The sequence below is a fragment of the Passer domesticus genome, chromosome 2 (genome assembly GCF_036417665.1).
Source record: "Passer domesticus isolate bPasDom1 chromosome 2, bPasDom1.hap1, whole genome shotgun sequence".
NCBI lineage: Eukaryota > Metazoa > Chordata > Aves > Passeriformes > Passeridae > Passer > Passer domesticus.
This window is the reverse complement of record NC_087475.1, coordinates 112954182-112966070: the sequence shown is the minus strand read 5'-3', so window position 1 is coordinate 112966070 and position 11889 is coordinate 112954182. Positions and strand designations below refer to the sequence as shown.

The 11889-nt window shown below is 43.9% G+C and overlaps 1 protein-coding gene across 2 annotated transcripts in view; it reads left to right on the top strand.

Annotated features, from left to right (window-relative positions):
* Positions 1-442: 442 nt before the first annotated feature.
* The window catches only part of UVRAG (UV radiation resistance associated), an 85127-nt gene continuing 73680 nt past the window's right edge, over positions 443-11889 (top strand). Inside the window, exon 1 of one of the 2 annotated variants that reach the window (XM_064410844.1) lies at positions 443-636. In XM_064410844.1, the coding sequence (XP_064266914.1) occupies positions 556-636 (81 nt within the window). In that variant the 5' untranslated portion in view covers positions 443-555. Of the gene's footprint in view, positions 686-11889 lie in introns of both variants that reach the window. The other variant, XM_064410845.1, reaches the window with a different exon arrangement.

The window sequence follows — 11889 nt, the reverse complement described above, 5'->3', positions numbered from 1 at the left end:
TGGATATGGTGTGAGGCAGGTGGATATGGTGTGGGGCAGGTGGATATGCGATGAGGAGGGCGCTGACAGTGACTCCGGCTCCCCGCTCAGGGCCGGGCCCAGCCCCGCAGCCCCTGGTTGCCATGGCGACCGCCCCCCCGCCCAGCCATTTCCCGTCCCACCACGTGATGACAACAGCTCCCGCACACGTGACGGAGGGCACGCCGTCAATCAAACTCGATCTCCTCCAATCACCGCCCGCAGTCGGGGCGCCGTCCCGCCTGCCGGAAGCGGGCCCTCTAATCGGCGCCGGCGCGCGTTCCAGCGGTTTGACAGGGCCGGCGCGGCGGGGCGTTGATTGGCGTCAGACTGAGCCAGTGGCGGCTCGGGAGGCCGCGCGGGCTCCCGCCCCTGCGGCGCCGGGACCAATGGGCGCGCGGGAGGCGGAGCCCCGCCCACCCCCCGGCACTGCGGTAATATGGCTCCGTAGCGGGCGGCCGGCTCGGCGCTGCCGCCGCCATTAACCCCTGCGCGCCCGGCGGCCTCGGGGGAGCCGAGCGGGGACCCTGCGTGAGGATGACCTCGGCTGCCGGTCCCGCCGCGCTGCCGCCCGGCTCCGCCGCCCGCGCCCTGCATGTGGAGCTGCCTTCGCAGCAGGTACGGCGGGGCCTCGGCGCGGCGCTCGGAGGGCGCTGAGGCGGTGGAGGTGAATCAGGGGTGTCCCCTGAGGTGTGGGGTGTTCCGAGGTGAAGGGGATGTGCTCTTTTAGGGTGGGATGCCCTGAGGTGAGCGCAGGGGCGTGCTCGCTGAGGTGTGCGCTGTTCTGGGGTGAAGGGAGGTGTTCCCTCGGGGAATGGCGTGCTCCCTGAGCTGAGGGGCTGGACACTCCATGGGGTGTCAGGAGCCAGGTCTGGGGCATCCTGAGGCGGAGTCCCCAGGCTGATGGAGTCCCTGGGGCGAGGGGCAGTGTGAGCAGCTTTCTCTTCGGCTGGCAGGAAGGCGAGGGGAGCACGGGGCCGGGGTCTGCGCCTCTCTCCCGGGGCAGTCCGGTGCTGTTTCCTCTCCCAGAACACTCCTCCTGTGCCTGCAAAGGATCTGGAGCAGCCTGAAGGTGGGAGTTGCAGCGGGAATAGCACCGTGAAGATCGGTGTTAAACGTGGGCACCTCGTGGGGCCGGAGCAGCTGGCGTGTCCCCTCCTCCCTCCCTTGGCGGGGTGGGAAGCAAGTGTGCATATAACATGAGGTGTGTTGTGAAAAGTGGTGAAATGTTCTCTCCCCACTGCATCCTTCCTTCACCTCGCTCTGTTTTTCCTGTTTCCTGGTAGTTGGCTTTTGGTTTACTGGGCATTTGTCCCACACTTTCATTTTGGAGAGCACTGATTTTAAGTGAGGAAGGAAGACGCTGTTCTGCCTGAGCATTTAGCAATCCCTGTCAAACCGACTCTGTGCCCTTTCCCCTCGTGCATGTGGTGACCTTGATTGTACAGGAGCTGGAGCAGGAGTGGCGAAAGCGGGAATAATTAGCAAAATTTTGCTTTTCTTTAGAAATGGTGTAAGATGTGAATGTTTTGGCTCATTGGCTCAGTGCAGTGGATATTATTACGAGATCTGTAATAGACAGATTAGACACACAATCTGTTTCACTTGACCTACATGTTACCAGGTGGGAATATAAAGAAAAAACCTAGAGAAAAAAATCAACAGATGTTAACTTGAAGTGGATCTGCAACTGCTCTTTTGTTAAACGTGTTCTAGAAGACATCCACTCGGGGGCAAAGGGGGGGAAATGGAGGTGGCTGTTAGCCACCTGACCCTCATTTGCCAGCAAGTACTTATTCTGAAATGTGGGTCTCTCTGTGTTAATAAATAAACATGAACACTGCTCTGTATGAACAGGAAACAATGGATTGTCCACAAGATCAAGTCCTTCTCCTTGCTGAATTTTTGGTTTTATTCTTTCTCAGGCTTGTGCAAGGACCGAGTGCAAGGATCAGCTGCAGGGAGAAGCCTGAGATATTAGTCATTGGATTTCGTTTGTGAAAGTGAGACCAAAACACAGCCTTTTTCTTCTAGGAGCAGAAACTTTTATAGGAGTTCCTAGGAGCAGAAACTGAGTCATCAATTATAGGACCTTCCAGTCGAGTAAATATTTAGCGAGGATGCTTGTATGTTAACTGTAGCAAGTGTAAGGCTGTGACAGAGGCTGAGGTATTCTGCTGTGTGCTCTGCTAGCACAAGGAGCGTGTGCTGAGGGGTCTGGGTCCTGTGTCTGCACTTGGAATCAAACTGAGAAGCTCAGCTGAACACGCTGACAGCAAATCACCCTCTTTCTTGGTATTATCTGAGCTCAAAAGTCTGTTACTGAAGTTCAGGATACCTTGAAGGGACTCAGCACTTTTTTTCACTGGAGCTATTTTACTGCAGAATTATGGAAAAGATAAGTCATTGCTAGTCCATTGTGCCACCTCTCTAATCCCATAGTCTGGTTGACCCAAGCTGTGTGATGCTACGTGAGGCAAGGTAATTGTTTGTTGTATGCTAGCACGAAATCAACTTGGTGATTTGTTTCAGTGGGCAGCTTTCTCTAGGACACCCAAAGCTACATTTTTTTGGCTATAAGAATTGAGAGCAGGATGGTCTGAGTCATGGCTATAAATCTCTCCAAAGACAAATTCTCAGCTGTGAATTCAAAGTGAGTGTTTTTAATGACTGAAGTGACTTTTTAGGGGCAGAAGTACTGACAGTGTAATTTGGATTTAGTGTAGCTTTAATTGTTCCAGTGACATTCACATTGATTAGAAAGCAACGTTCCTGCTGCTGACACTTTTGCAGGAGAGCAAAGTTAAGTCTGAAACCTTTTGCTACTGTGTTGACACTTAAGTCAAAAGTGAGTGACCTCTTCTGTAACTTGTTTGTGTAGTGGGATGATTGGGGCACAGAATGCTTTTTGCTGTTGTATTCTGTATTTTAAGAAAGAGAAATAGAGGATATGACTGTAAAGAAATGCATCTGATCAAGTATAAAATTCCCATTTGAATCCCTTAGTAATTGTGTCAGGATGTTGTTCTCTTTTGCTGTAAGTGTGCACAACAGAGCTGAAAATGTGAAATAATTGCACTTCAGGAGCAGAGATTCTTTAGTAATATCTCTTCACAGTTGCTCGAGGCAAGAAAACTGGGAGTGTCATAATAACTTAAGGATTTCTGAATGCTCAAAACAAACTTCAATCCTGTCATTATAAGCAGTTCAAAGCTGTGGAGGGGTTGGGGGACCCAAACCTTTCAGACTCTTGTATATCCTCAATGGAAGGGATTGGACAGAAGAATGCAGCCTGAATGCAGAGAGGCAGTCATGCCTCAGTCAAATGATCTGTTGAGTGCTGCTGTGCTAATTGCTGGCCAAAAGAGATTTCGTGTGTGGCTGTCTAGTGACAGGAAAGCACACAGTCATGGATTCCAGAACCAGTGCCTGGGAGGGTCTGTGTGAGGGCGGGAGATGGATGTGCTGAGTATGGATGTGCTGGTAAGGAGGGAAGGGGTAAATTGTGCCATTGTGCGGAGCCATCAATTGTGTCAGAGCAGGTGACTCAATATTTTCTGTATCTTTCAGTTCACAAACATTCTTGATAGTGAAAGTTTCTGTGGAGGGGAGCAGCAATGAGGTTTCAGCTACAGGTGTCAGAAGTGTATTTAAGATAGAGCAAAATAGGGCAACCAGTTAGTGAAACTTCTCAAGGATACTTTGTAGCCTCCATTAACATTCCTAGAGGTTTAGTTGGAGCTTTATGCACTTGTATGAGTCCAAGAGCAGTGCTCATCATGCATGGCTCCTGTGGCTTCCACACCAGCATCTCTACCCTCAGGATCTGACTGTCTAACCAACTCCTTATCCATCTAACAGTCCACTCATCAAATCCATCACTCCAGTCTGGAGAGAAGGATGTTGTGGGGGACTGAGTCAAAGGCTTTACAGAAGTCCAGGTAAATGACATCTGTAACCCTTCCCTTGTCCACTGATGTAGCCACCCCATCACAGAAGGCCACTGGGTTGCTCTGGCAGGACTTTGCTTTGCTGAAACCGTGCTGGCTGTTGAATCACCTCCCTGTCTTCCATGTGCCTTAGCACAGCTTCTCAGAGGATCTGTTCTGTGATCCCAGGCTATCACAGAGGTGAGGCTGACAGGGTGGCAGCTCCCAGGGTCCTCCTTTCTGGCCTTTTTAAAGATGGGTACTGTGCTTCCACTTTTCCGATCACCTGGCACTTCATCTGACTTCCAGTATCACTTCCAACATCATGGAGAGTGGCTTGGCAATTAAATCAGCCAGTTCCCTCAATACTCTGTGATGCCTCTCGTCAGGTCCCATGGACTTCTGCAAGTTTAATTTCCTCAGGTGGTCATGAACCCGATCTTAGAGTCCCCATCCTGCTGTCCATCCATTCAGGATGTGCAGGAAGAGGGGTTGTCATTGGAGATGGAGGCACAAGAGTTGTTGAGCACCTCACCCTTCTCATCAGTTGTTACCAGTTTCCCAGCATTATTTATCAGGGGGTAACACCTTGGCTTTCTTTTTCTGGGTAGCATACATGGAGAAGCCCTTCTTTTGTGTCCCCTGCCGGGTTCAGTTCCAGATTCGGCTTGTGTTTCTTTCTTTAAAGGTGTGCGTCACTCATACACAATGCTTTGGGTAACATGGCAGAAAGGGATGATTCAAAGTGTGCTGGCAAATGTGTTTGAAGGGTCTTGTGTAGGAAAAGTGAAGAAAGTTACTGTATGGGCCCAGGGCTGCACCTGAATGAGACTTTAAACTAAACAATGAGAAAATAGTATCTTTTTAAACATTAGTTTTCTGTTCCTCTTGTTATATATTCTCCTGGGTTATATGGAAAATAAAATACTGATTCTTAAATATTTTACTTCCCATTTCCTACAAAATAGGAGGGGAGGGGGGCAATCAGAATAATGGATGGAAAGAGTTGTATTAGCATATTGCTTTCACTTCTCTTTGGCACACACTGTCTTTAGATGCTGAGTGGGAGGGCAGTGCTGCTCCAGTGAAAGACCACAGTGTGAGTTGTGACCTGCTGATCTTACTCAGTTGTATCCATACCCAGCTGTATCAATGTTTAGTGTTTGTTAGAGATAAATTAGAAGGAGTAGTTGTTAAAGTTACTGGAAAATTGTAATTTTAGCCTGGAAGACTGGCTGTTAAGCTGGGGCTAGAATTTTGCTATCTGCAGTGTATTTTCTGTAAGGGATGCAGGGGTGTTTTGCAAACCAAATGATCTGTTGATAAGTTAGACTGTTATGTCCAAAAGCTGTACTAAATCAGTTTTCATGCTTTATTTGGGATGTTTGTGGTGGGTTATGGAATGCTCTTAATTGAGCAACTTGCTAGCTAAAGACCGAAGTCTCATTTATGAAGGGAAACTGACTTTTTTGCTCTTGATTTATCAAGCAGCAACAAGATAAGCATAAATATGCTTCAGGTTATTAATCATTATATGCTGTTTGCTTGTGCAACCCAGAGTGTCCTTTAGTGCTTCTTTAAGGTCAAAATTGTCATTGTTTTGATTTTGTTGTTGGTTCTGTAAGGCCCTGTTTACTTTTTGGTTGCTTCCTTCTGAGTATCATCTTGATATTCCCTGGTTATTCCCACAGCAAATGTGAACCAATGCTCCCTTCCTCAAGGTCATGTTAAGAGGCTTAAGGGACTTCTCTCAACTACTGCAGTGTGTTATTAATGAGATGGGACTTGCTCCCTGATGTCCTTTCCTGTCTGGTGGGTTAGTTCTCATGCTGTGTCAAAGAAGCAGCTACAGATTCAGTCTATCATCTTGAGATTAAATACTTACTTAGCCTGTCTCAGAGAAAAGCATCAATAAGGAAAGACATTATTTCTAGCTACCTCTTCTAAAAGGTTTTGGTTCAAGATGGAAAGACTGTCTAGTTTCCTGTTATTTGCATCTTATGTAAACACCTATCAAGAAGAGCTTTATCTGGCCAGTGAGCAATGTTTGTAAGATTTTCTTAGCCATACTTTAGAGCAATTTTTTAGGGTGTGCTGACAAGTTCTTACTCTTTGGAGCTGTGGTGTTTGCCAGCTCACTGGATCTGTTGCTCTTGATGTTACAGTGACCAAAACCAAATACAGCTGTTGCAGCAATACCCAGAAAGAACTTTATTTGCCCAAGACCCTGCATATGCACATGATTTGGCTTTTGAACCCTTCCGGCTAACATTATGTTTAAGTTAATTCTGTGTATTGAGTCTTCTTTTGCCACGCCTAAACAGCTATGTTTGTGTCCCAAGACTGAATGTGTCTTCTGTACCTGCCCCTACAAGATGTTTTAAATAACAGGCTTTTACAGTCTTTCTTCAGAAATTAACACAAAAAAAAAGATGCACAAGATTAGTGAGTCATTTGAACATCATGAGCTTACATCAGTTTTAGTCTTAGTTTTTTCATTCATTTTGGACTCTAAGTGGTGTAGATTTTCTACATATGATTATGGGGTACAAAGAGAAGATTTCTTGTGCCAGCTGAACAGTTACCAGCTGTTTATATCATTTTGTGGGGGTAGAAGATGAGTTCTGAGTTGCGCCTCAGTGAAAATGCAATTACTTAGTGAGGAAGTAGTTTAGAGGTTTAGCTAGTAGGAAAGGGTGCAGGGAAGAATAGACCAGAGAACATAACTGTCTTTCAAGAGTAATACATAGTCTTAAGTTTTTTCAGTTATAGTATAGTTGTCTGTTTTAATTATTTTCTGGTGTGACTGTTGCTTTAGTTAGTATTAAAGGAGCAGATAATGCCATAGATGAACATATTTTGTTAGATCGAACACTGACTTCAGATGTTGCATTCTTTAACTCCATACTGACCTTGCAAAGGGCTGTTTTACATTCAGATAGCTGGAAAATAATTATAGTTCTGCATGGACCATGTCAATTATTGAGATATTCCTTATTCTTTCTGTTTCACTTTCTCTTTGTGTGAATTGGGGCAGACTTGATATCTTTTGAACATCTTCCATTTGCTGACTGTTCCTGGTGAAGCTCTCCGTGCAGTACAGAAGCAGGAGTAGCCACAGCATGGGATATGGAAGATTAGAAAACTGTATTGACCCTTGATGTGTTCATATGAAAGCTACATTGCTGTTTTCCTTCTTAAGGGAAACTTTCAAAAGCCTTTCAGATGTCCAGAAGTGCAAAGGAAAGGAGGCATTCTGATTTAAGGATCTGTAAACCAAAATCTTGGAAAACTTTGATCCCATGTTGATGAAATAGCTTTGATTCTTCTTGTGGTCATTTAGGCTTTTACTTTTCTTGTGGTCTTGTAGTTTGGGTAAATAATTCTGTACAGGTTCATTATATCTAGTTCCTTGCATAAGATCCTTGGAAATGTGAGGTATGTGATGTATGTGAGTGTGTTGCACCTTCACAGGAAAAAAAGTGTAATTGTGTTCCTACAGTGCATCTTCCAACTGGTGTTGTCCTCAGTTCTGATTGCTGGTAGAAATAGTTTTCTTAAAGGTACTTGCAAGAAAGTAGCTTAATCTTAAAAAGGGAAAGGAGTTCCTGGATGGCTGTTGATCACTTGACATGGGGAAATGGAGACAGGAAGGAGGCACAGTTATAAGAAGAACTACAAATGATTCATTGAAATAATTATGGCTGTATATGAACTAATTATGGCTATGTAGCTTTGAGGGCCTTGCTGTCTTCAGGTGTGTGCTGGAAGACATTAAAGTAGAATTCCTTAAAATTCCTTATGGTGTGTCCCACAGAAATTGCATATCAAATGCTTCTGCTTTCCATCAGAAGTAGATCTGAAAGCCCATGTGATTCTCTTGACTCTGAACTGTGGAAAATGGTTAAATTGCAAACCTCATAAATCTTCCTAGCGAGTGTGTAAATTAGAGTACAAACATTTCCTTGCCCATCTTGTGGTTTTAAGTAGCCATACATCTGAGTAATGCCTAAACTTCCCATGTACTTGGAAGTTTAGGAAGTTTTCTTGGATATTTATGTTTTGCAGCAGAGGTGACCCAAACCTTCTGTGAGATATGCTCCACTTCAAAAAAAAAAAAAAGGTATTAAATTGGAAAATGGCATCTTGAAAACTTACATAAAATTAAGTATGAATTTTTCTCTACCACTTGACTTCCAAGAGATTGGATCATGTGATTGCTTCATAATATTCAAAGTGCTATGGAGAGGTAAAAGCAAATAGTGCAAATCTGAGGAAATTGGAAGCTGCAATATTGAAGTGTAGAGCAGTGCTGTGATAATAAATGCTCATGTTGACTAAATATAAATCCTATTTTGGTAACCTTTTTTTGTTTTAGGGCTGGAGATTTTATACTTTTTAAGAAAAAGACCCAGCTCAACCTGTCTGCTATGAGCTACACAAAGCACACAGAGCCCTCTGTTTTAATGTGACTTAATTCTGACAAATATCCAGACATCTAAATAGCTGACATTGCAAGCTCAGGTTGGTTCAGTTCAAAAACAGTGGATTTGCTGTAGTAACATTTGTGTTGCTAACTAATCTCTGCCTTCTGCTTTAATGCTAAAATAGTTGGAAGGATTTTGTTTAAATTCTTCCGCAGCTTCTGTGGGTCATAGAGCAAGGAACCAAGCTATGAAATTCATGTGAAAGCCAGGTAAAAACAGAGTGTGTGCCATGTCATACAGGGGTCAAAGCTGATCCTGATCTGAAAAGAATTCAGGGAATTTACTTCCTTGACAGAATTGTGAGGAATGCACCAGTCTGAAAACGGAGATGGTGCCTAGAGATGAAGACTGTCTTGATTAAAAACTGTTTGATAAGCAGGGAGCTCTGTTAAAGGCTAAGGAAGTAGACCTGGTGCTGAAATTTTAGCTGGTGTTGAAAGTTCTTTGTTCTGGAAATATGATAATTGCTTTTCAGCTCATCAGGCCTCTGAGAGAGCCCTGAGTGGCGATGTAATTTTGGTGAATTTGGGCTAAGTAATTTACATAAACTTCTGCTTTGCTTATACAAGATGATTTCCCAGCTTTCTTTATGCTGGTTTTACCATTGTATTTACAGTTCAGGCAAAAGTTAGTTTCTGGTTACATGGGTTGTAGGGAAAGTCATCAGGAATGGGATGGGTGGGGGGCAGCCTTTTTCAAATTCAGTCACAGATGTATAAAACCTTCTCCTTGGGCAATTGAATTTAGGCTTCATTCTGGAAAATGTATTTCTATTTATAAAATTCTTTAAAAATCTGCCTGATGGAATTTCTAAAACTTGCTTATGGCCATGGGTGCAGTGAGCCCACTGTCCCTTAGCAACATCTGGAAGTTTTCAGCGAAACCCTCCATTCACAGTGGTGGTTGTTTGATGGCACCTTGGATGGTTTTTGCTGGAAGAAACCAAACTGCCTGCCTTGCTTAAGTTCAGATACTCCCTTGACACCTTTGCAAATTTATTCAGCATGTCAAAGGGCCTGCTGAGAGTAGAATTCATGAACAGCATTGCTAAAAGAACCAGTGCTAAAGAGGGAAGACCGTGCTACTGGGAGAAGGCAGATGTGGGACAAGGAGAAGACAGACCTCCCCTTTTCCCGGCTGTGAGCCATTAGATCATCCCAGCTGCCGACAGCATGATAGGCTCCATGTGATTAGAATGGGCTTTGCTGTTGCCCATATTAGTGACCTGAGCTTCACAATTGAGACTTGGAGCTGGAGCTGGAGTCAGTGTGATGGCTGAGTACCAGAAATAGAAAATGGTGTTTGGCTGTGTTCTCATCCTGCCTGGATATACTGACTCTTTTTTTTTTCTTTTTTTTTTTTCTGAGGGTCATCAAATTCTTGTAAGGGAATAATGAAGTGGTTAAGATGGAAGAGGAATCACAACTCTCTGTGCTTGCTTTTGCTACCCATTATATGACCTTGAACAAATAATTCTGAAATTCCATGAATACTTGAGGCTGTTGTAGGTAGTCCTGTTCTCCTGCCATGAGCAGTCCAGGCCTTATGTTAACAACAGTGCACTTCTCTCTCATTTGACTAATTCCCTTTTCTTACCTCCCTGCTGTGTCATCTCTACAGTGATTTTTATTAATTATACCAGATTATTAGACAAAAAACAGTGAATAGCTTTATCACTTTTCTTTCTCAGGCCTGGAGGAAAGCAAAGAGTGGTATCTGGATAAGCTTAAGCCATAAAGAAACTTAAGTGATGACATCTGCCTCCTCTGTCCTCTTCTGTGGTGGGCACATCTGTAGCTGTAGGGAGCTGAATTGGAGGAATTTAGCCAGATGTTACCCTTACTAACCCAGTTAGTTACCCTTACTGACTTTTGGTTTTGGCAGCTTTACCTTGGTTTAATTTTTTGGTCCTCACTATAAGACTGCACAAAACACATTGTGCAAAATGGGAAGATGCTGAGGGTGGCATTCTAGGCAGAGGTAGTGAAAGATTGTGGTATCTTTGTGTTGAGGGAATAAAAGCATGAAGGGACCAGACAGTTTCAGTCCTTTAGACCTCAAAAGACGTGGCAGACTGTCTAGAATCATCTGATGAAAAAGCCGTCTTAGCAAGGTTGATGATGAAAATACTTGATTCTGGAGCAGTCTGATTTGAGTGAAGCTGATCATTGCTGAGCAGGGATGGTGTTGCTGTGCTCCACAGCAGCTCTGTTTGTTAAGATGCTGTTGTAGTATTCTGGGAAGATGCTGTTCTGCCTCTGCAGGCATGAGGGATGAAACTTGATGGTAGGTTCTGCTCTTCAGATCTCTCCTACAGCTTTCCTGATCAGACTTTCTGTGTATCTTTGGGATAGCTGTCTGCTTATGACCTGTGCTATCTTTACATGCAGCAGTGTTTTTAAAATACAAGCTACTCAGGATTTCTCCTAATGGAAAATAAGTGTATCTCTTGTCCTGCTTTGTAGTCATTTATCTTCAACATAGAAGGAAGCACTAATTTCTTTCATATCAATCAACATGTAGTTTCTATATAACAGTTGCTTTTAATCAAATGCAACTTAGAATGGCCATTAAAGCAAAGGATGACCAGGCCTCTAATGTAATTTCACTGCTCCATTGGCTTTCTTGGGAATTGCAAAGGTCTAGGACAATTGTTACCAAAATAACTTGTGTCACAACCCCCCGAGAATGACCTGCTGTACTACTGAGCTATGCACTGATCCAGATATGCCCCTGTTAAGGCTGCATGTGCTGAATTGAGAACTCTTGGAAAGGTTAAACAACCTTTTCCATGGTATTAATTCTGCAAAAATAACTTTTTTTTTGCTGTAGGGTATCTCATTGAGATACTTGCCATAGATGCCTCTCTGAAGTCTTCCGTCCTGTATTGCTGGTAACCTGTAAACTCTTTGAGGAGATAGCAGTGATAGTGAGCTATATTCATTGCATATTTTGCTCTTTTTTTTAAAAATGAAAACAGGTCTTTCACTGTCATCTTGCACTCACGCTGGCCTTTTTGAAGTTAAGTGACTCATGAGGCTGCCAAGGTGCTTAGATTATTTTTTAGCCCCTTGTATTTTGAATTTTAAGGTGGGCTTTTTAGAATGACTGTTCTGGTTGCAGAGTGTCTTATCCTGGGGGAATCCTCCCTCACGGTGAAGAATTTCTTGACACTTTTACAGAAAAATCAAAATAGCTGAAACTTGTAGCTAATAAAAAAGGGAGCCTTTTTAGCACTTCACCTAGAAGGAGGAGGAAATGAAAGAATTGTGTATTATCTGCAGCTGCTGTATTCAACATAGAGTGCACTGGTTTATTCTCTAAAAAGAGTTGCTTTTGGAGTTTGAAATGCTCTGGTACCTCATTGTGAAGTGCATTCTCCTTGGCTCGTGGCAGTGCCAGGCTCTTTTGCTCCACGTGCACTTCAAGCTGGTGGTTTCATTCCAGCCATTCCC